Source organism: Scyliorhinus canicula, chromosome 3 (assembly GCF_902713615.1).
Source record: "Scyliorhinus canicula chromosome 3, sScyCan1.1, whole genome shotgun sequence".
Lineage (NCBI taxonomy): Eukaryota > Metazoa > Chordata > Chondrichthyes > Carcharhiniformes > Scyliorhinidae > Scyliorhinus > Scyliorhinus canicula.
In genome coordinates, this window is record NC_052148.1 from 243,096,688 (window position 1) to 243,124,391 (window position 27,704).

A 27,704-nucleotide genomic window follows, 5' to 3' on the forward strand; every position below is an offset into this window, starting at 1 on the left:
CACATAAACAAGATCACAAGCTCGAACAACTGTCTCTACATATTCCTTAATGTCTCTCCTTGTTTCCTATCAAACCACTTCACACTTCTGTATTAAATTTAATCCACCCACCCCACCTGCCTATGAGGTTTATCACTATCCTTCACAATACTCCAAAGTTTAGTGTTATTTGCAAAGTTTGAAAATGTGCCCGGAACCTTTCTCCAGTCCAAAAAACAACTGTTTACCACTTCTCCAGTCAGTTAGCCAATTTCATGCCAATGTTGTCATTTTTTCTTTTATTATTTTATTACTACTTTGAGGAAATAATTGAGTGCATTGATAAAGGAAACAACATTTGTTTATCAATTTTGACAAGCCATCAGATAAAAAGCTATCTATGAGGCTGATAAAACAAAGATGTGTGGAATATTGAAGGGAATGTGGCTGCCTGGACAGAAGCAGGCTCGAGTTCGGAAAACAGATTAGGTAGGGTTTCTTTTTGGAGACAAAAAACGAACACTGGAATGGTGTTCCAACTGCTGGAAATTGGAAATAAAAACAGAAAATGCTGGACATACCCAGTAGGTCTGGCAGCTCTGGTTCGCCACAGGTTTCTGCTAAAAAAAATACCATTTTTTTTCAATACTGAGATCTGGACTCAAATTTGAGTAACACTGCCAGAATTTGCAGACGAAACAAAAGAGGCAGAAGTTGGCTACAGAGAGGATTATAAGCAAGTTCACAAAGTCAGACAGAGCAGCAGATGGACAATATTCAGCTATCTGTCATGAGCGATATACTGGAGGGAAGAGGCAGCATCGTTAAAAAGTGAAAGTATAGAAAGAGCACAGAGTTCTGCAGATTAAATATATAAATCTTATACATCTTGGAGAATGAGAAACAGCAGCTAAATATTAGGATTCAGGAGGGTAGATAATGGAAACATTCAAAGTTAGCTTCATTCATACCAAAAATCCACTTTATCATGCACACTACAGCTCAGAAATGTAAAGTTTTGTGTAAACCATGGGTGTTTGCACCACATTGCTCTGCCATACAAGGGTCTTTTAGTAACTTAGAAAAAGTTACTTAAAAAAAAAAATCAACAAATAATGAGCCTCTTGGACTCTAAGTGAGTCCACATATGTAAAAGTTAACTAATTCACAAAGCATTCGGAACAAACTTAATGAGCTAGCTGCCCAAACAGAAACAAATGGGTACGATTTAGTTGCAATTGCTGAGACATAGTCACAAGGAGACCAGGTCTGGGAATTGAATATCCAAAAGGTACTCAGTATTTTGGAAAGATATACTGAAAAGGAAAAGGAGGTGGTGTAGCTTTGCTGGTGAAGAAGAGGATCAGTGCTCTATGAGAAATTATATTAGCACTGGAGATCAGATGTGGAATCAGTCTGGGCAGAAATAAGAACTAACAAAGGGAAGAAGTCCCTTGTAGGAGTAATATATAGCTCCCCAAACAGTAGTTCCGCAGTGGGGCAGTGTAAACCAGGAAATACTAGCGGCTTGTAAGAAAGGTGCAGCAATTAGGGCAGCAGGGTAGCATGGTGGTTAGCATAAATGCTTCACAGCTCTAGGGTCCCAGGTTCGATTCCTGGCTGGGTCACTGTCTGTGTGGAGTCTGCACGTCCTCCCCCTGTGTGCGTGGGTTTCCTCCGGGTGCTCCGGTTTCCTCCCACAGTCCAAAGATGTGCGGGTTAGGTGGATTGGCCATGCTAAATTGCCCGTAGTGTCCTAATAAAAGTAAGGTTAAGGGGGGGGTTGTTGGGTTACGGGTATAGGGTGGATACGTGGGTTTGAGTAGGGTGATGATGGCTCGGCACAACATTGAGGGCCGAAGGGCCTGTTCTGTGCTGTACTGTTCTATGTTCTTTGTTCTAATTATCATGTGTGATTTTAATATGCACATAGACTGGAGTAATCAAATTGGCACGAGTAGGGGGCAGCACGGTGACGCAGTGGTTAGCATTGCTGCCTACGGCGCTGAGGACCCGGGTTCGAATCCCGGCCCCGGGTCACTGTCCGTGTGGAGTTTGCACATTCTCCCCGTGTCTGCGTGGGTTTCACCCCCACAACCCAAAGATGTGCAGGATAGGTAGATTGGCCACTCTAAATTGCCCCTTAATTGGAAAAAATAATTGGGTACTCTAAATTTAAAAAAAAAAAATTGGCATGAGTAGCCTCGAGAGAGTTCATTGAATTCATTCGAGATTGTTTCTTGGAACAATATCTTGTGGAACCAACCAGGAGCAGAATACTTTGGATTTGGTATGGTGTAATGAGAAGGGGTTAATTGACGACCTCATATTAAGGATGCCCTTAGGAATAGTGACCAAAGTATGGTAGAATTCAAATTTCAGTTTGGGGTAAGAAAGTGGAGTCCCAGACCAGCGTTCTGGAATTAAGCAAAGGTAATTACATAGGCACGAGGACAGATTTGACCTGGGTAGAGTGGGCAGGAAGGCCAAAAGATAGGTGATGAGCAGTAGCAGTTGCTTCAGACAATTCCTCACAACTAAAAGATATTTCAGAGAGAGGAAGAAAGACGGCAAGAGGGGTAAAAAAACATCAATGGCTAAGCCAGAAGGTTAGGTACATAAAGACAAAATCAAAGGTATACTATGTTACAAAGGCCAGTGACAGGTCGGAAGATTGTTAAACATAAACAAAGGGTTACTAAGAAGGTAATAAAAAGAGCCTAGGTAAATTATGAAAGAAAACTAGCACAAAGTATCAAAAAGGATAGTAAATGCTCATCAATATTTTGCCTCAGCTTTCATGGTGGAGGACACTAGTACCACCCCTGCAGGAATGAGTAATTCAGAGGTGATAGAAAGGGTGGAACTTCGAACAATCAGCATCAATAGGGAAACAGTACTCAAATAACTATTGGGATTGAAGGCAGACAAGTCACCAGGGCCTGGTGGCCTACATCCAAGGATGTTAGAGGAAGTGACAGGAGGTAGTGGATCTATTAGTTATAATATTCCAAAATTTCCTGGACACGGGAACAGTTCCATTGATTCTGTCTACACCGCTCGCTGCCTCAGGCTGACAGACAGCATTGTCAGAAACCCCTCACACCCATGCCCTACCCTCTTCCATCAGGCAGAAGATACAGAAGTCTGAAGACCTGCACATTCAGACATAGGAACAGCTCTTTCCCACAGCTACTAGACTGCTCAACAACTCTCCTTCAGACTGATCTGGTCCCTTTAAGAACACTCTTCATGACGCCCTGTGCTGCTCTTGCTCATGACTAACCTCATTAACACTACACTTCTGTGTGCTTCACCCGATGCCAGAGTTATCTAGTTACATTGTGTACCTTGTTTTTCCCTATTACATATTTTCTTTTATTTCCTTTTTATGTACTTAATGATCTGTTGAGCTGCTCGCAGAAAAATATTTTTCACTGTACCTTGGTACACGTGACAATAAACAAATCCATCCATGTATTTTCTTTATTTGGCCCTTGTTCCGCACTGTAACCAATTTCTATTTGTTGATGTACCATTTGTCAATGCACTCTGTCGATTATTCTTTTTGTCTACTATGTACATTGTGTGTACTTTCCCTTGGCCGCAGAAAAACACTTAAACACTTTTCACTGTACTTCGGTACATGTGACAATAAATATCAAAATCAATCAATCCTCTTGTGGGGCATTCTAGAACAATTGGTCATAGTCTCAGGTTAAGGGGTAGCAAATCTAAAACAGAGGAGGAGAAATTACTTTGCCAAAGTTAGACAGATTTTTAATTAGCAATGTGTTGAAGGGTTAAAGAGAACAGGTAGGATGGTGGAGTTGAGGCCATGAGGAGATCATCCATGATCACATTGAACAGCTAATTTGCCTACTCCTGAAATGAAATGAAAATTAAATGAAATGAAAATCGCTTATTGTCACGAGTAGACTTCAATGAAGTTACTGTGAAAAGCCTCTAGTCGCCACATTCCGGCGCCTGTCCGGGGAGGCTGGTACGGGAATTAAACCGTGCTGCTGGCCTGCTTTAAAAGCCAGCGATTTAGCTCAGTGAGCTAAACCAGCTCCTAGTTATATTCTAAGAAATAACTATTCTAATTCCACCTGCCAGCTCTTGGTCTGTAACCCAGTAGCCAACAGCATCTCATGCTCAAATCTGGTGTTCTTGATTAATAGGGGGATTTCTTGATTAATAAGGGGATCAGGGGTTATAGGGAGAAGGCAGGAGAAAGGGGGCGAGGAAATGGCATAACAGACTACGGCTGAATGGCCTAATTCTGCTCCTCCATATTATGGTCTAACTTTCAATGCCAGAGAGGTTGTTTGGCAGCCATTAAGTCTCCTTGTGCCACAAAAAAAATCACGTACACTTGAATGCAGGGCAGCACTGTAGCATAGTGGTTAGCACTATGGCTTCACAGCTCCAGGGTCCCAGGTTCATTTCCCGGCATGGGTCACTGTCTGTGCTGAGTCTGCCTGTTCTCCCAGTGTCTGTGTGGGTTTCCTCTGATTTCCTCCCACAGTCCAAAGATATGCAGGTTAGGTGGGATTACTGGATTAGGTTGGAAGTGTGGGTTTAAATGAGGTGCTCTTTCGTAGGGCAGACTCGGATGGGCCGAATGGCCTCCTTCTGCATTGCAAATTCTATCATTCTAATGTGTTAAGTGGGTAAGTGCAGTAGCTTCACTTCTTGCATGTGCTTCAATGCCAGATTCTTCACACGATATTGGTAAGAGGCAGCTTCTAAAAGAGTAGAGAAACTGATTTCCGCATTGAATTATCCAAATGCAGTCAGTGGAGTTGCTATCCAATTTACTCTTCACAAAAAGCAAGCATTGATAGCTTCATCTATTTTTTGCAGCAGAGGGTAGTTGTTTCTCCAGCTATGTGTGCACTGGCATTAATAATAATCTTTATTGTCACAAGTAGGCTTACATTAACACTGCAATGAAGTTACTGTGAAAAGCCCCAGTTGCCACACTCCGGCACCTGTTCAGGTAAACCGGGAGAGAATTCAGAATGTCCAACTCACCTAACAAGCATGTCTTTTGGGACTTGTGGGAAGAAACCGGAGCACCCGGAGAAAACCCATACAGACATGGGGAGAACGTGCAGACTCCACAGACAGTGATCTAGTCGCTGTACATTAAACATGCATTGAACAAATAGACTATTTTTGCTGTCTTACCGTCAATGACTGAACTGGAATAATTTGGCTGGTTAACAAGGGGTCAAAAAGCTTTTGTATGAGGAGACATCACAGAATTTGAGGTCCTGCCCACAGATACTTATTTATTTTAAAACGCATTTTATTCAAACTTGTATTAAAGTAGGGTACAGCAAATAAACACCCCAGGAAACATTCTTCCCAACAATCAACTATACAGTTTGTACAGACTTTCGTCCTTTTTCACCCCCCCCCCCCCCCCCCCCCCCCCCCCCCTCCGGCGAGGAACAGCTCCTCAAACACGGTCATAAACATACCCCACCTTTTCTCGTACACCCCTGCTGAGCACCTTAACTCATACTTTATCTTCTCTAACCGCAGGAATTCGTATGGGTCACCCAATCATGCTGCTATCCCGGTGGCGATTCCGACCGCCACTCCAGCAAAATTCGTCACCGTGCAATCAGAGGCGACGGCCATGACATCAGCCTTCCTCCTCTCCATGAGCTCCGGCTTCTCGGAAACCCCAAATATCACCACCAAAGGGTCCAGGTCCACTCCCTCCTCCACTATCCTGGCTAAGACCGCGAACACTCCCGCCCAGAATCTTCCCAATTTTTCACAACCCCAAAACATGTGTGCATGATTTGCTGGTCCCCGCCCACACCTCACACTCATCTGCTACCCCCTGAAAGAACCCACTCATTCTCGCTCGAGTCATATGCATCACCTTAAACTGTATCAGGCTCATCGTTGCACAAGAGGAGGTCCCATTTACCCTTCGCACTGCCTCACTCCATACTCCCCAATTGATCTCCACTCCCAACTTTGCTTCCCATTTCTCCTTGATTTTCACCACCCGCTCGCCTCCCTGCTCCTCCAGCCACTTACATATATCCCCAATTCTTCTCTCCCCTTCCACATCTGGAAGCAGCAGTCGCTCCAGCAGGGTGTATCCCGGCAATCTAGGGAACCTCTTCCAGATCTTTCAAGCAAAGTCTCTCACCTGTAGATACCTGAACTCACTACCCCTCGGCAGCTCTACCCTCTCCCTTCGCACCCAAAGATATTTATGGGGAAATCTGATAATGGTGTTCAGAATTTTAAGGGGTTTTGTTGTGGTATGTATAGTTAAATTATTTTCATTGGTTATGAGTTTGTAATTGGAGACCAAATTTAAGATTTATCACTAGAATAAGGAAGTTGGGAAAACAATTAAATACAGAGCATATGCTATTAGCAATATTGGACACAAATTGCTTCAATGCTTTAAGGAACAGTGGATAAATATTTTAAAATGAAAAGAATGTGCGACAAAGAGTAAGGGAAGAGGATTAAGTAGATAGTTCCTTCAGAGAGACAATAACTTATATTTGTACAGTGTGCTTAATACAATAAAGTGTTCCAAGGGGCTTCTCAAGGGCGTTTTCAAACATAATTCAACACAAACACACAAGGAGGTAGCAGAGCAGACGACCAAAGGTTTGGTCAAAGAGGTATGCATTATAGGGTAATTTAAAGCAGGGAGAGGTTTAAGGAAGGAGTTCCAGAGCATAGGGCCAAGGCAGCTGATGGCACATCCATAGGTACAGCCATTAAACTCAGGATGCGCAAGAAGCCAGAAACGGAGGAGTGCAGGGCAGCACCGTGACTCAGTGGTCAGCACTGCTGCCTGCGGCGCTGAGGACCCGGGTTCGATCCCAACCCCAGGTCACTGTCTGCGTGGAGTTTGCATATTCTCCCCATGTCTGCGTGGATTTCACCCCCACAACCCAAAGATGTGCAGGTTAATTGGATTGGCCACACTAAATTGTCCCTTAATTGGAAAAAATAATTGGGTAATCTAAATTTTAAAAAAAAGAAATGGAGGAGTGCAAATGCCTTGGGAGGGTTGTAGAGACGTAGATAGAGGGGGCTGTGGTGATGAGAGAACCTGAAAACAAAGGAAAAATTGAGACGTTACTTAACTGGAATTCAATGTTGGTTAGCAAGCAAAAAGATGATCGGTGAATGGAACGTGGGGCAAGTAAGGACGCGAATAGCAGAGTTTCTCATGAATTGAATGTTATGTCAGCTGGAACATGGGAGGCCAGGAAGTCGGGGGTTGGAATGGCCAGGTCGAGCGATAAAAAAGCCATGGTAAGGGTTTCGGCAGGTGAGCTGAGGAGGAGTGAGGTGTTATGCAGGGATGGAAGTGTCAGGGACTCATCTTTGGGTCAAATGTGACAGCAAAGTTGTAAACAGTCTAGTTCAGCTTCAGCCAGTTTGTTGTCAGGGTGAGGGATAAAGTCAGTGGCTAGGGAATGGAATCTGTGGTGGGGACTGAAGAAGGTACAAGATGGTAGCCCACCACCGCATTCTCAAGAGCAATCAAGCCTGGGAAATAAACACCGGCTGTACTAACGACTGAGGGTGGGTTCTCCCCAATGCCCTACCCATTATTCAGTGCTCAACCAACATTACTAAAAAGAATGACCTGGTCAATCCCAACTGATATTGGGCTTTGCTGTGTGAAAATAGTTGCTGTCTTTCTTGCCTTACAACAGTGACTACATATTAAAAAATTCCTTATTGGTTGGAAAGTACTTTGGGATATCCGGAGGCTGTGATACGTACTATATAAATGAGATCCAAATACAAACGATGAGGAAACTCTGAACCTTGGATTAAAACTTGGGAGATATTACTTGGAGGCTGGATGTGATGTAAAAGAGAGCCCAGATACACAAGCATATCAAGATTACTTTGCAACAAGGCAATCGGTTTTGAAAGCTCTGAACCTCCCAACTAGAAGAATGATGGCTTGATGTCTTGTGTGTGGTTGAAAGGTAGTGGTTAGCTTAGATTTTAGGATGAATTGTGCTGCTTACAAGGAGCTCCCAGTAACCAGTGCCCAAAACATAACTGCCACCAAACCAAGTGTTCCATGCTGCCAAACTGCATACATAGAGGTTATTAAACATTTGCTCCTATCGACATGCACTGGAGTTCTCTGGAGTTAAGAAAGCTGGATTGTTGGTACAATACATGTAGGAACAATATAGATCTCCAGAACACTCTTACAATGAAGTTTAATGTAGGTTTGAGTAGTACCTTGTTTTGCACCTTACTGCCTTCTGGATTCACAAAGTTCAACAATTGCAAATCAGAAGTTCTGCCCCCCATTTCTCAGACCACAACTTGGTGATGATTCTGCAATCTCCATTTACAACTCTAGACATTTATTCTTTATTTGCCCCACTGGCATCTCCTATTGTCTTGCACCATCCTCCTTTTGTCATTTAATTTATGTCTTCCATACTATTACATTCCATTGTCCTTGCTCGCTTCCCTAGTGTCTTTACTTGCTTAAAACCGGTTACATTTCTAACTTATTTTCCAATTCTGACAAAAGGTTAACCAAAATGTTAATTCTGTATCCCTCTTCTCAGATGCTGTTTAATCTGCTGAGTATTTCCAACACTTGCTGTTTTTATTAAGCATCCCAATTTGGCTGGGATCTCCCAGCACCTCGCCACATGCAGGCTGTCAACGTAGCTGATTCCAGGATCACAATATCACTCCTTCAATGGAAAAGGACCTCCAAGGATGGCAATGAATTTGGAAACCCAATGAAGAGAGAACAGAACTATCTCACTTGCAAGATTACAGAATGGAGCACTATCGCAGGTGGAAGCAAAGAAAAGGAATGCTACAGGAGTCATAGCCAATCCCGGAATTTGTGAATCACCCGGTTGGCAATGACCACATTAAAATGAGGACACTTGTAAATCATAGAATCCCCACAGTGCAGAAGGAGGCCTTTCGGTCTGCAGACTCTTCAAAACACCACGCTACCTTAGCCCAATCCCCCCACCCTATTCCTGCAACTCCACTCTTAAGGGACAATTTACCATGGCAAATCCACCTACCTAACCTGCACATCTTTGGACTCTGGGAGGAAATGGAGCTCCCAGAGGAAACCCACACAGAACAGGGAGAATGTGCAAACGCCATACAGACAGTCACCTGAGGCAAGTCGCTTAGGTGTCACTAATATACACGTTTAATTTTTGCAATTGTTGAAGCCTTTTTCAGCACAGCCTTATGAGCCATTTTAGAGTATGCATTTGATGTTGATAGGGGAATGACAAATACTGACTTCAGAAACATTAACTTAATTTCCTTAATAAAAACAGAAAATGCTGTAAATACTAAGCCGGTTAAGTACCTGCTGTTTCTGGCTTTATTTTAAAATGGGGAGAACACCAGTTTGACAAGCAAACCCCAAAAGCAAAAGGAACCACAGTTAAAAAATACACTATGTCTGGGAAATGGTTAAAAACATTCACCCCTTGGATATCCTGCTAGTAGCTTACATGGTACGTAAAACAAAACTGCAGCACACTTTAAATAATTGAAACCCACAGGTTTCATCTACGCTTGGAAACTAGCTGGGGCATGCTTTCTGTTCTCATATTTTCTTGTCTGCACAGTGGAGTCATAAATGTATTCTGCAGTGTATCTGTTGCAGTCGGTTCAAGTTAGGAAATGCGTTTGTAGCAACTATCATCAAGGCCCCTTCAGTGGTGCCATAAGTCAGTGGTTTATTAGGCTTGCCAGTCTCTATTTTAACAAAAAAAATTGTAATAAAGTTTGAAGGTACCAGTTTCATTAGAACATTAGAACTTCAGTCCAAAGATGTGCGGGTTAGGTGGATTGGCCATGCTAAATTGCCCGTAGTGTCCTAGGTGTCGTAGGTTAAGGGGGGGTTGTTGGGTTACGGGTATAAGGTGGATACATGGGTTTGAGTAGGGTGATCATTGCTCGGCACAACATCGAGGGCCGAAGGGCCTGTTCTGTGCTGTTCTATGTTCTTTCAGAAATTAAAAACAAACTCTGTTCTCAGAAAAACTGAAGCACTTCTCATGGCAGACCAATCAGACCGAAGCAGTTGGTTACATTCCAGTCATTCATCATCTTTTAGCTACATTGAATCATTCTCCTAATTGAAAAAGCCAACAAAACGTGATACAAGAACTCAAAAAAGTAAAGGACAGGTGTCAAAATAAACTATGAGTCTGCAGCTTACAGAAGGGAAACTACAAGAGTCTGCAGCTTATAGAAGGGAAACTGCAAGAGTCTGCAGCTTATAGAAGGGAAACTGCAAGAGTTTGCAACTTATAGAAAGGAAACGACAAGCGTCTGCAGCTTATATTTTTTTAGAACAGTACAGCACAGAACAGTCCCTTCGGCCCTCGATGCTGTGCCAAGAAATGATCACCCTACTCAAACCCACGTATCCACCCTATACCCGTAACCCAACCTTACTTTTTTAGGACACTACGGGCAATTTAGCATGGCCAATCCACCTAACCCGCACATCTTTGGACTGTGGGAGGAAACCGGAGCACCCGGAGGAAACCCACGCACACACGGGGAGGACGTGCAGACTCCGCCCAGACAGTGACCCAGCCGGGAATCGAACCTGGGACCCTGGAGCTGTGAAGCATTTATGCTAACCACTATGCTACCGTGCTGCCCCGTATATATTGCTGTTCCAGCTTATCTGTGGGAAAGGAAAAACTCCTTATGTTGGCTGCTCGGTAGCACAGTGGTTAGCACTGTTGCTGCACAGCACCAGGCATGTTCGATTCGCAGCTTGATCACGGTCTGTGTGGAGTCTGTGCGTTATCCCCGTCTGCGTGGGTTTCCTTCGGGTGCTGTGGTTTCCTTCCACAAGCCCTGAAAGACGTGTTGAGTAATTTGGGCATTCTGAATTCTCCCACCGTGCCCCCAAACAGGTGCCGGAATGTGGCGACTAGGGGCTTTGCGCGGTAACTTCATTGCACTGTTAATGTAAGCCGACTTGTGACAATAATTTTAAAAATTAATAAACCTAACTCCCCCTAACTTCGTCAGCAACAGAAAACACTGGACAATCCGTGGGCAGCACGGTAGCATTGTGGATAGTAAGAAGTCTTACAACACCAGTCTTACAAGACTTCTTACTGTGCTCACCCCAGTCCAACGCCGGCATCTCCACATCATTGTGGATAGTGCAATTGCTTCACAGCTCCAGGGTCCCAGGTTCGATTCCCGCTTGGGTCACTGTTTGTGCGAAGTCTGCGCATCCTCCCCGTGTAAGCGTGGGTTTCCTCCCACAGTCCAAATATGTGCAGGTTAGGTGGGTTGGCCATGATAAATTGCCCTTAGTGTCCCAAAGTTGCCCTTAGTGTTGGGTGGGGTTACGGGTATAGGGTGGAGGTGTTGGCCTTAGGTAGGGTGCTCTTTCCACGAACCGGTGCAGACTCGATGGGCTGAATAGCTTCCTTCTGTACTGTAAATTCTATGATTCTATGAATCTCAGCACGTCTGACAGCATGGGTGGAGAGAAAAGGGAGCTAACGTTTAGAGTCTGGGATGAGTCTTTGCCACGCAGTCAGTCCAGGTATGGTAGAGGGAGTGTGTCTGGAGAAAGGATACCCATTAGAACCCATAGCAAAGCGGAGCAACAAGTGCAGAACCTGCTGAGACAGACAAGCTGCGACCTCACAGAGACATTGGAACCCTTCCTAGGGTCAGTGATTTGAAAATCCGGCTGTAACGGTAGACTGTCAGTGAAGCCCCCACCCCCAAAAAAACGCTGCCTGCCTCCACTCTGCCCAACCTTTCCTGAGTGAGAATGATGTTACCCTCGCCCTGCCAAAGATTTAAAGCCATTCCGGTTAGACAAGAACGATTCACTCAGCAGATGGCAGGGATGGATGACTCCCCCTTCCCGTTCCCCGGCCCGTACTCACCAGCCTCCGCGCCCACCGTTACTGCCCCGGCCCCCGCCGCTCCGCTCACTGCCGGGGCCGCCGTTCCCACGTGTGTGGACACCTCACAGGCGCCCGCCGCCGAGTCGGCTTTCCGGAGCGGGGGAGCCCGGCGCCGGAACGCGGGCGTCGAGCCGGACATGAGCTGCAGGAGGTCCCGCTGGCGGAACGTCGCGCACAGCCGAGCGGGTGCCTGAAACATTACCGACCGCATCGGCTGCTCAGCCGCTGACTCTACTGCCTTCCCTCGCCCACCACCGACAGCGGGACTGAGGGAACCGCTCCGCCTCCTACCCGCTTGGCCGGCCGCCGGCCATCGGCCCACCCCCGTGACGCGCAACACCCGGCCCCGCCCTCTCCGTGACGCGCGGACACGCGGCCCCGCCCTCTCCGTGACGCGCACGCAAAGGCGCTCCGCCCCCGTGATGCAAAAGTGCTCCGCTCCGCCCCCCAGTGATGCAAAAGTGCTCCGCTCCGCCCCCCAGTGATGCAAAAGGCTCCTCGCCCCGCCCCCCAGTGATGCAAAAGGCTCTCCACCCCGCCCGCTCCGAGACGCGCAGGCGCTCCGCTCCGCTCCGCCCCCCGTGATGCGCATCACCCATCCCCCTACCAGGCGTACTGCAGCCGCCTCCTCCGCCCCTCACGCAGAACGCAAAGGGGGGGAAACCACGCAAACGTTATTCTTTTAAGGAACAGGCACAGTTTTGTGAAAATTTCACCAAAGCAATTTAGTCTGTTTTAGTATAAAATCTAGATAGATTTACACATCAGGAAATACCTGCGTGATATTCGAATTTAATTAACACAGATGATATGTGCTCCCCTCCTGCGTCGAGCTATATGGACTAGTCCATTGGAATGTTTTCGTGTCCAGGTCACATGACCATCCAAGTGACAATGTGGAAGCTCAGCTAGAGTAAACTATCAATTACTGAAGTCAGTCAATAGCAGAGTTCTAGCTGTAGCGGGCAGTGCTAACTAGTGTAACCACCTGGCACAGTAACCCTGACTAAATCTTTCAGGATGTTTAATAGCAATCTGGGCAGAGTGACCGTTTAATGATTCATTTAAGTATAATGACATTTTAACTTTATGTTTTTCGGGATGAGTATTTTACGCCAAATAAGATTAATAAATAATGCAAAAGCCCAATCAAAGTTTGCTCTTAAAACTAACACCTGAAGTTGAATTCACTCTCCAGTTTCAGTTCTTCCATATCAGCCTCCCCAAACAGGCGCCAGAATGTGGCGACTAGGGGCTTTTCACAGTAACTTCATCTGAAGCCTACTTGTGACAATAAGCGATTTTCATTTTTTTTGTTTCAAATTCGTTTTGCATTGCCAGCTTCTGAATTCATAGAATTATAGAATTTACAGTGCAGAAGGAGGCCATTCGGCCCTTCGCGTCTGCACCAGCCCTTACTAAGAGCACCCTACTCAAGCCCACGTTTCTACCCTATCCCCGTAACCCCCACATAACCATTTTGGACACTAAGGGCAATTTAGCATAGCCAATCCACCTAACCCGCACATCTTTGGCCTGTGGGAGGAAACTGGAGAACCCGGAGGAAACCCACGCAGACACGGGGAGAATGCGCAGACTCCGCACAAACAGTGACCCAGCTGGGAATCGAACCTGGGGCCCTGGAGCTGTGAAGCAATTGTGCTAACCACTATGCTACTGTGCTGCCCTTTTTTAAGTTAATGAAAGAAGTTAGGACATAGGACAAGTGAATTTGGAGCATTTAAAAAAAATCCTACTTATTTGGAAGATTCATAAAAAAACACCATGCCTCCTCATATCTCGCATGCTAGATGCACCCTCCATGAAGGAGAGGAATGCCAGAAAGACAAGTTGCTTTGCTGAAAAGCATTGGCATGGAGTTAGGGTAAGTTAAATGAAAACACCCAATGGTGTTCACTTTTATGCCCTTAAGGGGCAGTCCCAAAATTCCTGGCAGAAGTGTACCCACAACAATTGTTTTGAACTCTGCTTAAAGTTTAAAAAATGAACAGTCATTGACCTGAAATACCAACTTTTTTTTTCTCCACAGTTGCTGTTTAGAATTCTCTTGTTCTTCTAACACATTAAAAACATTGACAGGCAAAGCATTATTTTTACTCAAATTTTTGCAGTTTTGCTCCCAAGTTCAGTCGAGACTTTGGCTGAATTTGATAAACATCAGTACTCATGAGTTGTAGATAATTCTCTAGCACCTGCCCTCCATGGTCTTAAGAGGTTTATTTACAAATTGCAGTTATGCTGCATAATCTGGATCCTTGAATATCCATTAGCATTCTTCAAACATTGGCCAACACTGGAAACAGCATGGCAGTCAGTATCTGTAGAAGCCACATCCTAGAGTGAGGCTTGATCCTACAACTTTCTGGCTCAATGAACAGAGTTTGTGTTAAATCCTTGAATTGAACTTCACTAAAACAATGCACTAGGTCAATACTAGGGAGGTCAGAGTTAAGAATGGGATTGGTGAGTTAAAGTGGGGTACGGTAGCACAGTGGTTAGCACTATTGCTTCACAGCACCATGGACCCAGGTTTGATTCCCGGGTTGGGTCACTATCTGTGCAGAGTCTCCATGTTCTCCCCGTGTCTGCGTGGGTTTCCTCCGGGTGCTCTGGTTTCCTCCCACAAGTCCCAAAAGACGTGCTTGTTTGGTGAATTGGACATTCTGAATTCTCCCTCAGTGTCCCCAAACAGGCGCCAGAGTGTGGCGACTAGGGGATTTTCACAGTAACTTAATTGCAGTGTTAATGTAAGCCTACTTGTAACACTGATAAAGATTATTATTATTAAGTGGCATGCTGCAGGTTACTCAGGGCTCCACTTGAAGATGAAACAAGTTTTTTGACAATGTAGTTACCTGATTTGCATTTGGGTTCCCCAACATAGAGGAGATGGGCAAGAGTAGTGATTGGCAAGAGTAGTACATATTGCAGACATATTTAAACTAATAGAACTGTATTTATTTTCATCACAACATAGCTTATAGCTTGACATACAAATGAATGCTTCAAACAATTGCTAGATGAAAATAAACAAAGGTACATCAACAGCTGGATTTAACTGGAATGGAAGTCTGGAAAGTTCCCAACTCTGCAAGATGGGGGCAGGGTGGAGTCATGCCCACTGCCTCTGGAGGCATGCCAAAGGTGGCTACAGAAGCAGGCATTTGCTGAAGCCAGCAGGCTGGAAGGCCCACCTTCATTTATTGGGACATTTGTCCATTTGTAATCATGACTATTAGGCACTCATCTATCATCCCTCCACTCAGTCTCTCATGTCCCTGCTGCCCTCTCCATGCCCCCTCATATCTCCCTTATCCTCATGCCCCCATACATCCTTTATACTCACTCTTCCAAGATCCACCATGTCCAGAACCAATGGGTCATTGGAATTCTGTCACGTTTTTGAGATGCTCTTGAAATTGTCAACATAAGCAAACACACTTGAAAATCTCCTTTGAAAAAACTGCTCATCTTACAACATCATAAAATTGTTGATTACACATAGCTATTCATATTAACAATGATAAAAAAACTTTTTATCCACATCAAGCCTCTTGTGTGTAAATAAACTCCGCCAAGCATTCAAAATGAAGTCATCTAGCAAGTGTATCAACAAAGCAAGCTGAACAGATGCCTACATTATGAATGCTTGGCTGAGCTCCAAGAGTGGATAATGGATTCAGCCCCGTTGGCAATGTTAACACAGTTTTAAGGGAAGTTATAGCCTTGTTTAATTGACATCTTTATTAACTTATAATGACGCGATATTTCTTTGAAAATTTTCTCAAAATCTATGTGTTTATTTAAACAAGATTAAAGGGGTTGTAATGTATAAAAATGTTTGTCACGGATACTATGAATATCTGAGATTGATTGGTAGCTTTTTGAGAAGATAAGTGAGGCAATTTATTTCAAAGGAGGAATGGCTTTTCTTTGGTTCCTGACTCAGGACTAGGGCTCCCCCATAGTTAACAACTCCTCTGAAGTGAACTGCTTCTACTTACAATCTATCAAAATTGTGGTGTTTTGAAATGCCCACCCTGCAATGGAGCAGGGGTTCTGAACGCAGGCTGGCTACCAGCACCTTTATCCCATGTCGTCAAAAATTGCTGGAAACAGTGATAGGAGCAGGAATTCCAAGTCAGGTCCCACCTCTCCATTTTTAAAGGCCTCCCAACACGGCTGATGGGTCCATATATATTAAACATTCCAAACCTGAGACTGAAAGATTTTTGTTATTCAAGCATGTCAAGGCATATAGAAGCTAAATAGAGATGAAGTACAGATCAGCTCTGGCCTAATTGAATGGTAAATATGTGGGCTTCTCCTGTTCCTATATTGCTGGAGGTGAAATAAGAGCTAAGGGGGTTGTGAGGTTGTTACAATGGAGGAAGGGGTTTGAGCGTTCAGTAAGTAAATAATTGCTATGATGGAGTTTTGTTGTGATACCCTGGCATAGTTAATTCCAGCTCCACGGAGTCCCAACATAAGTGAATTAACCAATCATTTGTGCTTTCCTGCAATCTTTAACCCTTGACTGCTCCAATGAGTTACAGATACCAGGTCTATAAGTAAAACATTAACAAATTGTTTATTAATAACAAAAGGAAAAGATTAATATATAAAGAAATAACAGAACAATGGTCTACCAGTCAACCTAATCCCAAAACCCCATCCCACCCTCCACCCAGACACACACAAGACAGACACAAGGTAAGTGTTGGTGAGGATCAAATAAATTGGTGATTAAAGGGAAAAGTTTCAGGTGAATCTTCACTGCTGTGGTTGCGGCTTCTGGGAATAGATTTGCTCAAGAAACTCAGGTTGGCGCAGTTCAGTCTTTCCGCCACCAGATGGAGCTAGGTACAAGATGTTCAGGCTAGTGCAATTCTCATCATTGGCCACCAGATGGTGTTGCTCACAGGATGTTCAGAGAGAGAGATAGGGAGATTCTCCACCACCTTCCAGCTGATCTTCCTTCACAAAACTGAAACAAAAGATGGAACTCTACAAAAGACCCACCTTCTTTCGAGACGTTTCTGACTGGCTCCATCAATTATAGGCAAAAATAGGAGAAAGCTGAGAACTTTACATTCACCAATTGGCTGCTTGCCAAGTCTATCAAATTAACATCACAAGCTCTGCCACAGAACCTAAAGGGGATGTCTTGGCCTGGTCCACCAGGACAGGGGGCTTCAGTGTCCAAAGACTGTAATTTAAACAGAAATCGCAAAGGGTGCAGTAATGTTACAGCAGCTAACCAGAAGACTGTAGATCAAAGCAGGCAGAAGGACAGGGATGAAAAAGGAAACACAGGACAGACAAAAGGTTTTACAACAATGTCCTAACAGTTTGGGTAGCCATAGTACAAGAAGCTAAATTGGAGTTCCGTTTAAATGGATAGTTCCATAAAGGGGTAATTGAGCAAATCTCTTAAGATATTAAAGAGTATGTTGGTGGACAAGGTAGGCAATTAAAAATGGGAGAGATGTGCAAAGCCTTGCCTGACCTGCAAGGATGTGCAATTTGTTTGCAGCACTGATCTGCAGTCCTGGGGCTGAGAGTGTTGGCACTCAGTGCCACCTCTATACACATGATCCATGTGATAATTCTGGGTGGCATTGTGGCACTCATCACCAGGAATAATAGCAAAAGGGATTATTATTTAAACGATAAAATATTAAAGCATGCCGCTGTGCAGAGAGACTTGGGTGTGCTAGTGCATGAGTCACAGAAGGTTGGTTTACAGGTGCAACAGGTGATTAAGAAGGCAAATGGAATTTTGTCCTTCATTGCTAGAGGGATGGAGTTTAAGACTAGGGAGGTTATGTTGCAATTGTATAAGGTGTTAGTGAGGCCACACCTGGAGTATTGTGTTCAGTTTGGTCTCCTTACTTGAGAAAGGACGTACTGGCACTGGAGGGTGTGCAGAGGAGATTCACTAGGTTAATCCCAGAGCTGAAGGGGTTGGATTATGAGGAGAGGTTGAGTAGACTGGGACTGTACTCGTTGGAATTTAGAAGGATGAGGGGGGATCTTATAGAAACATTTAAAATTATGAAGGGAATAGATAGGATAGATGCGGGCAGGTTGTTTCCACTGGCGGGTGAAAGCAGAACTAGGGGACATAGCCTCAAAATAAGGGGAAGTAGATTTAGGACTGAGTTTAGGAGGAACTTCTTCACCCAAAGGGTTGTGAATCTATGGAATTCCTTGCCCAGTGAAGCAGTTGAGGCTCCTCATTACATGTTTTTAAGGTAAATATAGATAGTTTTTTGAAGAATAAAGGGATTAAGGGTTGTGGTGTTCGGGCCGGAAAGTGGTGCTAATTCTGGCAATTACAGGCCAGCCCGATAATTTGCGGCATGAAAATACTTTAGAGTATCTAATTATAGATGTTTATCATTTTCCTACATAAAGGGAAAGTAGTTAGAAGTAACAACACAGATGTGACCGGATGACCATGTTTCTAAAATCTCAGAGTTCCTTGAAAAGGTACCAGGTAAGATACAGAGCAGTGATTGATGTGAATGTAAGTGGATGAAAGAAAAGGAGATAGAGGTGTACGGGAACATGATGGATCAGGGTAATTAGGCCTATTTTCTGTTGTGGAGGGTAACAGCTGACACAGGTTAGTTGGGTAAATGGCCTGTTGCAAGTCTTGTCTTCCATGTATATTTATGTATCAAAATTGGACTGCGTTGCAATATGCCTTTAAGGAATTGCAGCATGACATCACTTGAAAGGAAGTGTGTCACACAGTCCGGTTTTAGTTTGGATGAACATTTCAGCAGGGCACACACACATAAGCCCGACGTTTTCGCCCGTTAGGCACACGCACTTGGCAGACCTGGAAGTCAGCGTGAAAAGCGTTTCCGGCCACGGTTGACCCGAGGACACGAGGTTACACTGGCTGGCCAATTGCTTGCCAGCCTCATGAAATGCACATAGGGACAGGCTCAGTGCTGCCTGGGAGGGCGGGAAGAGGACAGGTGCTGAGAAAAGGGATGGTGCAGGCTGGCACTTCTAATTTGCCCCTTCAGGGGGATAGCAGCTGCAAAGCCATCTCGGGGAGCTGCAGACTTGTAAAATCAAAAATTTCAGATGGACAAATTATGCAAATAATGTCTAGGTAGCACGTTCAAACCCAAACCTCCGTCCCCAGACACCATTTAAAAATTACATTTCAGCCCCGTCATTACATCCAGCCCTGGATTGAGGTCGCAGATAAAACATAAAGGTCGGCGAGCCAATCGGCCCACCTGTCAACTGTAAAAGCAGTCGGGAGAAGTCAAATTGCCTTCGATTGGCCCCTCAAAAGGCTAAATTACCTGCTTGATTATCTGCAGAGATGGTTCCGATACTCATGTGTGCCCGTCAACCAAAATACTGCGTGAGTGCGCAATGATGATGCGATGCATACCTGACATCTTCTCACGTGATGCCATGCTTTTCTGGGTTGGGCCCATGCCCGGGGCCATCTTAGCAACATAAACATTCTGGCCATTGCTCTGTAGGTCTTGTCTTCAAGCTTTCTGCCTCTGTATAAATGTTCCTATGTGCCTAGTCTCAACATGTTTACCCAATCCATTTGAGTGACTGGTGCCTTTATAACATTATACTACACATGACATGATGTGTAGCAGTTGTTCCTTCTAAACAACATTATGTTCAGCCTACCGGCAAGATTAAGCACAGGTACGACATGGTGAACAGCCTTAGATTGTGCTACCTGGCATGAGAAGACCTCCAGCATATTGGTCAGACCGGAATGAACCCATAGGGTTGGAGAACGTTGAATTGCAGCATGGTAACTGCACAAAGAATTTGGAGATACAGTGGCTTTGTGTGCTCAGATAAAACCTGGTAAGCAGACAGATCCCTCATGGTGAGACTGTAACATATAGCCTGTCAGTTCAGTGAGTGGAACAGTGTGCGCAAGAGGACCAGCACCCGGTTAGCTCAGTTGGGAAAGGTGAGTGACCAGGGCGTGGGCCAGATCGATAGCGAGTGATGGAGAGTTAAACAATCAAAAAAGTCTGAATAATCGGGCCAGAAAGTGCCTTCAGTGACACTCATCCCATGACAGGTGATGACCTTGAGATGATTGTTATCACTAAGGAGGTAGTGATGGGCAAGCTAATGGGGCTAAAGGTAGATAAGTCTCCTGGCCCTGATGGAATGCATCCCAGAGTGCTAAAAGAAGAGTAAGATAGAATATGGTAGAGTAAACTTGCTCAGAATATAAAAACAGACAGCAAAAGTTTTTACAAATATATAAAGCAAAAAAGAGTGGCTAAGGTAAATATTGGCCCTTTAGAGGATGAGAAGGGAGTTTTAATAATGGGAGATGAGGAAATGGCTGAGGAATTGAACAGGTTTTTTGGGTCGGTCTTCACAGTGGAAGACACAAATAACATGCCAGCGACTGATAGAAATGAGGCTATGACAGGTGAGGACCTTGAGAGGATTGTTATCACTAAGGAGGTAGTGATGGGCAAGCTAATGGGGCTAAAGGTAGACACGCCTCCTGGCCCTGATGGAATGCATCCCAGAGTGCTAAAAGAGGTGGCTAGGGAAATTGCAGATGCACTAGTGATGATTTACCAAAATTCACTAGACTCTGGGGTGGTCCCGGTGGATTGGAAATTAGCAAACGTGACACCACTGTTTAAAAAAGGAGGTAGACAGAGAGCAGGAAATTATAGGCCAGTGAGCTTAACGTCGGTAGTAGGGAAGATGCTGGAATCTATCATCAAGGAAGAAATAGCGAGGCATCTGGATAGAAATTGTCCTATTGGGCAGACGCAGCATAGGTTCATAAAGGGCAGGTCGCGCCTAACTAATTTAGTGGAATTTTTTGATGACATTCCCAGTGCAGTGGATAACGGGGAGCCAATGGATGTGGTATATCTGGATTTCCAGAAAGCTTTTGACAAGGTGCCACACAAAAGGCTGCTGCATAAGATAAAGATGCATGGCATTAAGGGTAAAGTATTAGCATGGATAGAGGATTGGTTAATTAATAGAAAGCAAAGAGTGGGGATTAATGGGTGCTTCTCTGGTTGGCGATCAGTAGCTAGTGGTGTCCCTCAGGGATCCGTGTTGGGTCCACAATTGTTCACAATCTACATAGATGATTTGGAGTTGGGGACCAAGGGCAATGTGTCCCCAAGTTTGCAGATGACACTAAGATGAGTGGTAAAGCGAAAAGTGCAGAGGATACTGGAAGTCTGCAGAGGGATTTGGATAGGTTAAGTGAATGGGCTAGTGTCTGGCAAATGGAATACAATGTTGACAAATGTGAGGTTATCCATTTTGGTAGGAATAACAGAAAACAGGATTATTATTTAAACAATAAAATATTAAAGCATGCTGCTGTGCAGAGAGACCTGGGTGTGCTAGTGCATGAGTCACAGAAAGTTGGTTTACAGGTGCAACAGGTGATTAAGAAGGCAAATGGAATTTTGTCCTTCATTGCTAGAGGGATGGAGTTTAAGACTAGGGAGGTTATGCTGCAATTGTATAAGGTGTTAGTGAGGCCACACCTGGAGTATTGTGTTCAGTTTTGGTCTCCTTACCTGAGAAAGGACGTACTGGCGCTGGAGGGTGTGCAGAGGGGATTCACTAGGTTAATCCCAGAGCTGAAGGGGTTTGATTACGAGGAGAGGTTGAGTAGACTGGGACTGTACCCGTTGGAATTTAGAAGGATGAGGGGGGATCGTATCGAAACATTTAAAATTATGAAGGGAATAGATAGGATAGATGCGGGCAGGTTGTTTCCACTGGCGGGTGAAAGCAGAACTAGGGGGCATAGCCTCAAAATAAGGGGAAGTAGATTTAGGACTGAGTTTAGGAGGAACTTCTTCACCCAAAGGGTTGTGAATCTATGGAATTCCTTGCCCAGTGAAGCAGTTGAGGCTCCTTCATTAAATGTTTTTAAGGTAAAGATAGATAGCTTTTTGAAGAAAAAAGGGATTGAGGGTTATGGTGTTCAGGCCGGAAAGTGGAGCTGAGTCCACAAAAGATCAGCCATGATCTCATTGAATGGCGGAGCAGGCTCGAGGGGCCAGATGGCCTACTCCTGCTCCTGGTTCTTATGTTCTTATGTACTATAAGAGAAGGAGGGACAAAGGGACATTGTCAAAATGTCCGCAAAATTCCCCAGATTGAACTGGGGTGCAGCTACCTTCTTTTCCAAATTCATCATCATTAAACAGTGTCTAGAGCTTTGGTTTGTTGATTCGGGTCTGTCTGAAACAGACAAGAAACCCTAAAAATTGCCTAGCAATTGGGAATGAAGATCTAAATAGGCTGAACACAGTAGAAGAGCTTAAAGAGCACCAATGGTATGAACTACATTGGAAGTCTGGTCCACAATCAGGTTAAAATGTTGCATTCACTGACTAGAGTTCATGTTATTTCAACAACAACTTTCAGAATACATGGGCCACTTCATCATAAGTATAGAGTAAAGGGTATGTACTGTGATTTTTCAGCTGCAGAGCTAGCAGACAGAATTATTGAGCTGGTGATCACATCCAGTCCCATGGAAGTATTCCAGAATGATTTGCTTGACAAGCTCTAAACGTACAGCATTGAAGAGCTACACAAGGATGGATGTAAGTATGAATAGATCCTCATTGGTAGACAAAGCTTACAAGCCCTAAGCACAAGCCCAATTGTTGACACACTAACTAGAACACCTAAGTCTAGCAAGGCACGTGGAAGGTATGGGGCTGGATTCTCCGATTTTGCGGCTATGTCTGGTGGAAGCGTCTGATCTTATGACCAAAACGTCGGTGCCGCCCCCGCTCGATGCTCCGCCCAGTGGGGGGCTAGCCGCCATGCCACGTAAAGCCCCCGACTTTACCTGCAGATACGGATGCAGACTGGGACCCGGCCTGCCAGATGGTGCCCCCCTGTAGCCCCCCCTGTAACACTCCTCTGCAGGTTTGGGATTTTGTGAGGAGATAGGTGTCGCCCTTCCCTGGGCTGCTGCCTCCAGTGCTGCAAGAACACGGTAGCACAATGGGTAGCACTATTGCTTCACAGCTCCAGGGTCTCAGGTTCGATTGGGTCACTGTCTGTGTGGAGTCTGCACGTTCTCCTTGTGTCTGCGTGGGTTTCCTCCGGGTGGTCCGGTTTCCTCCCACAAGTCCCAAATGACGTGCTGTTAGGTGAATTGGACATTCTGAATTCTCCCAATGTGTACCTGAATAGGCAACGGAATGTGGCGACTAGGGGCTTTTCACAGTAACTTCATTGCAATGTTAATGTAAGCCTTCTTGTGACAATAAAGATGATTATTATTGTTATAAACTCTTGTTGGAGGATGAAACAGGGAAGGGGAAGGTATTGGATATTTACAAGGAGTTGATGGAGAGGGAAGGCGCCCCAGTGGAAGGTGTTAAGTGCAAATGAGAGGAGGAGCTGGGAGAGGAAGTGGGGGCTGGGACACGGGCTGAGACCTTCAGGAGGTTGAATTTGTCCTCGTTGTGTGCGAGGTTAAGCCTCATCAGTTTAAAATGGTGCATAGGGCCCACATGACGGTGACGAGGATGAGTAAGTTCTTTGAGAGGGTGGTAGATAGGTTTGAGCGGTGAACGGGGCCCCACGAATCACGTTCATATGTTCTGAGTGTATCCAAGACTGAGGGGGTTCTGGCAGGGGGGTTCTGGGTGTGAGGGTGACTCTAAGTCTAGGGGTGTCGATATTTGGTGTGTCGGAAGACCCAGGAGTCTGATGGCCTTTGCCTCCCTGAAAGCCTGGAGACTGATTTTGTTGTGTTGCCAGGACTTGGACCCGGTAAAGGCAGGGGTGTGGGGAGAGACCTGGCAGAATTCCTGTGGTTGGAGAAGATTAAGTTCGCTCTGCGAGGGTCGGTAGAGGTGTTCACCCAGAGGTGGAAATCGCTTATTGATTTCTTCAAGGAGGCTTGAGGCATCAGCAAGGGGGGTGCTTTTGGGGGGTGCTTTTGGGGGGGTGGCATAAGAGGGTTAAAATGGGGACAGTGTGGCAGGGGGTCGGTAGTGGGGGGGGGGGGCTGAGGGTTGTGGTTGTTTATTGGGTTGATGTGTTCTTCTGATACTTTTGTATATGTTTGTTAAAAAGCCTTGAATAAAAATATTTAAAAAAAAGGTTATTGATGAAAGAGCTGAAGGTTGGTCCTTGAACACTACATGAGTTCCCCAGGGCAATGTCCTCGGCCCAACCACCTTCAGCTGCTTCATCAATGACGTTCCTTCCATCATAAGGTCAGAAGTATGGATGTTCATTGATGATTGAACAATATTCAGCACCGTTCCTGACTACGCAGATACTGAACTCCTGCACTAATGTCTTAGAACATGGGCAGCACGGTAGCATGGTGGTTAGCACAATTGCTTCACAGCTCCAGGGTCCCAGGTTCGATTCTGGCTTGGGTCACTGTCTGTGTGGAGTCTGCACATCCTCCCCGTGTGTGCGTGGGTTTCCTCCGGGTGGTCCGGTTTCCTCCCACAGTCCAAAGATGTGCAGGTTAGGTGGACTGGCCATGATAAATTGCCCTTAGTGTCCAAAAGTGCCTTGAGTGTTGGGTGGGGTTACTGGGTTATGGGGATAGGGTGGAGGTGTTGACCTTGGGTGGGGTGCTCTTTCCATGATGGGCCAAATGGCCTCCTTCTGCACTGTAAATTCTATGATGAGAACTGAGATGATTGACCGCCAACAGCCTCAACCATTTTCCATTGAGCTACATATGATTGCAACTAATGGAGAGTTTTCCCCCTGGTTCCCATTGACTCCAGTTTTTTCTAGGGCTCCTTGATGCCACACTTAGTCAAATGCTGCCTTGATATCAAGAGCAGTCAATGTCACCTCATCTCTGGCATTCAGCTCTTTCGTCCATGTTTGAACCAAGGCTGTAATGAGTCAGGAGCTGAGAGGCCCAGGCGGAACGCAAATTGAGAGTCCGTGAGCCCTTGATGACCCCTTCCATCATTTTGTTGAAAGTGCTATCTTTGAGGTGTTAAATGGGGCCATATGAAGAAGAGCAGGGACCTTGTCCAATACTCATCCCTCAGTTAACAACATTGTTGTTTTGTAGGGCATTGATTGTGTGCAAAATGACTGCTATGATTCCTGCATCTCAAAAGTGACCCCTGCTTTGGGACTTCCTGACTTTGTGAATGGTATTGCAATAGTGCAAATCTTTCTTTTTTATTTTTGTTGTGACGAAAATAAAGTTATTTGTTCAGTAGTGAAGTTGGAAGAGTAGACTGATATTTTGTAGCTTCACCTGATTAACGTTAAGAGGGCAGGGACACAGAGTTTTATTTCATAAGAATACAAAGCATAGACTATACCTGTTCTGTGCAGTGAATTTCTACAGAATTCATGCTTTCTGATAGAATTCTATATGCATATCAATGCGTACACTCTCACGTTTGCACAACTCCAATGATGCTTGCATCTAGTTATTTCATTCAGCATATGCAGATTTCACTCAAGCCAGACATATGACTGAAATTCATACTGTTCAGAAAAACAAGAATGGAAAAAGAAACCAGCCCAAGAAAAATTGCAACTATCATCACTCCCCCTCCAGCCCCTAATTCCCTCTCCCACTCTATCTTATGTATCCATCTACCTTCTATGGTGTTGTCCATGTTAAGGGAGAGCTTGCCCCCACTTTGTCACTAACCCAATGCTGTTTCTGTGCCTGTCCTCTTCTTATGGTCTCTGTCTTTATCTTTCTTTGTTCTTCTCTGTGTGTGTGCTCTTATGCTTCTCCTTCATTCTTGATCTATTCATCTTCCCCCTTTCAGATGCCTTTTGCTTCTGTCACATCTTTTCTTCTCTCCTTTCCATGGGAGTTGTCAGATGATGCGGCAAATCTGAAAAGGGTTTAGAATATATTTGCCTTTTGTATTTCCGGGACTCGAGTAGCTGCAAGGAAGCTCTGAGAAGATCAATTATTTGAAATCATTTGAATTAGATTTTGAAATCTGGGAATTAAGATTTTGATTTATTGTTATGTGTACAGTGAAAAGTGTTGTCCTGCATACAGTCCAGACAGATCATTCTATACATGAAAAACATACGATAACACAATGTTAATAAATGGACAGAGACATCGGGTTAAGCACATGGAATATGGCGCTACAACTGTAGTGAAGATTTTTTTTTTATAAATTTAGAGTACCCAATTATTTTTTCCAATTAAGGGGCAATTTAGCGTGGCCAATCCACCTACTCTGCACATTTTTGGGTTTGTGGGGGTGAAACCCACGCAGACACGGGGAGAATGTGCAAACTCCACACGGACAGTGACCCAGAGCCGGGATCGAACCTGGGACCTCAGCGCCGTGAAACTGTAGTGAAGATGAGTAGAAAGATCAATTCAGTCCATAAGAGGGTCATTCAGGAGTCTGGAAACAGTGGGGAAGAAGCTGTTTTTGAATCTGTTGGTGTGTGTCTCAAACTTTTGTACTGACGAAGAGGTTGGAAGAGAGGGGTGGGAATGGTCTTTGATTATGCTGCCGACTTTCCCAAGGCAGCAGGAGATGTAGACAGAGTCAATGGATTGGAGCCGGGTTTGCGTGATGGACTGGGTTGTGTTCACGACTCTCTGTAGTTTCTTACAGCCTTGGGCCAGGAAGTTGCCATAACGAACTGTGATGCAGCCAGAGAGGATGTTTTCTATGGTGCACCTATAAAAATTGGCAAGAGTCATTGTGGACACATCGAATTTCCTGAGGAAGTATATGTTAGGAATGGGTTAACAGGCCTTCCAATTAAATACTAATTTGATGTCAATTATCCAATAGAAGTCACTGATATATAAAGGGGTCACAGGTGGCACTATGTGTTGGTGTAGATTTGTGTGTGAAGTTGGATGAAAAAATAAATAAATAAATAAAGGTGTTTTGTGGAGAAGCAGAACTCTTGTCTCCTTTACTCTACAGCACCCCAGAAGCTTAAACAGTGGTAGCAGAGGATGGTTGCTGGGCCAAAGTAAAGGGTTGCAAGACACAGGGCGCGATTCTCCGCTGCCCACGACGGGTCGGAGAATAGCGGGAGGGCGTCCCCGACATTTTTCACGCCCTCCCGCTATTCTCCCCCCCCCCCCCCCCCCCCCACGGCCGCCCCATGACACGAATCGCTGCTCGCCGTTTTTTACGGCGAACAGCGATTCTCCCCAGGCCGATGGGCCGAGTTCCCAGGCCTTTACGACCGTTTTTACGACAGCAAACACACCTGCTTGCTGCCGCTGTAAAAACGGCCGCAACATGCCCGTTCTGAGCATCCAGGGCTCCGATTGGCACGGCAGTACCACGGCCGTGCCAAGGGGGGCATGGGCCCGCGATCGGTGGGCACCGATCGTGGGCAGTGCGTCCGTAACGGACGCACTGCTTCTCCCTCCGCCGCCCCGCAGGATCAGTCCGCGGGGCGGCCGAGGGAGATGACGGCCCCGCGCATGCGCGGGTTGGAGCCGTCCAACCCGCGCATGCGCGGCTGACGTCATCGTGCGCATCAGGCGGCGTGATGCTTGGCGCGCGGACTTAGCGACGGTTGCTAAGTCCGCGATGCTGCTAGCCCCGCCCGGGGGGGGGAGAATCGGGTCCCAGGAGGGGGCGCGGAGGCTGCCTTGAAACACGACCAGTTTCACGGCAGCCTTTACGATTCGCCGCATTTGCGGAGAATCGCGCCCACAATCTTTTTCGAAAAAGAAAAAAAATGGAA

General features: G+C 45.3%; 1 protein-coding gene across 2 annotated transcripts in view; it reads right to left on the reverse strand.

Annotated features, from left to right (window-relative positions):
- The window catches only part of LOC119963414 (nocturnin-like), a 52,925-nt gene extending 40,624 nt beyond the window's left edge, over positions 1-12,301 (reverse strand). The window contains exon 1 of one of the 2 annotated variants that reach the window (XM_038792501.1): positions 11,937-12,301. In XM_038792501.1, the coding sequence (XP_038648429.1) occupies positions 11,937-12,168 (232 nt within the window). In that variant the 5' untranslated portion in view covers positions 12,169-12,301. The remainder of the gene's footprint in view (positions 1-11,936) is intronic. The other variant, XM_038792503.1, reaches the window with a different exon arrangement.
- Between the last annotated feature and the right edge of the window lie 15,403 nt (positions 12,302-27,704).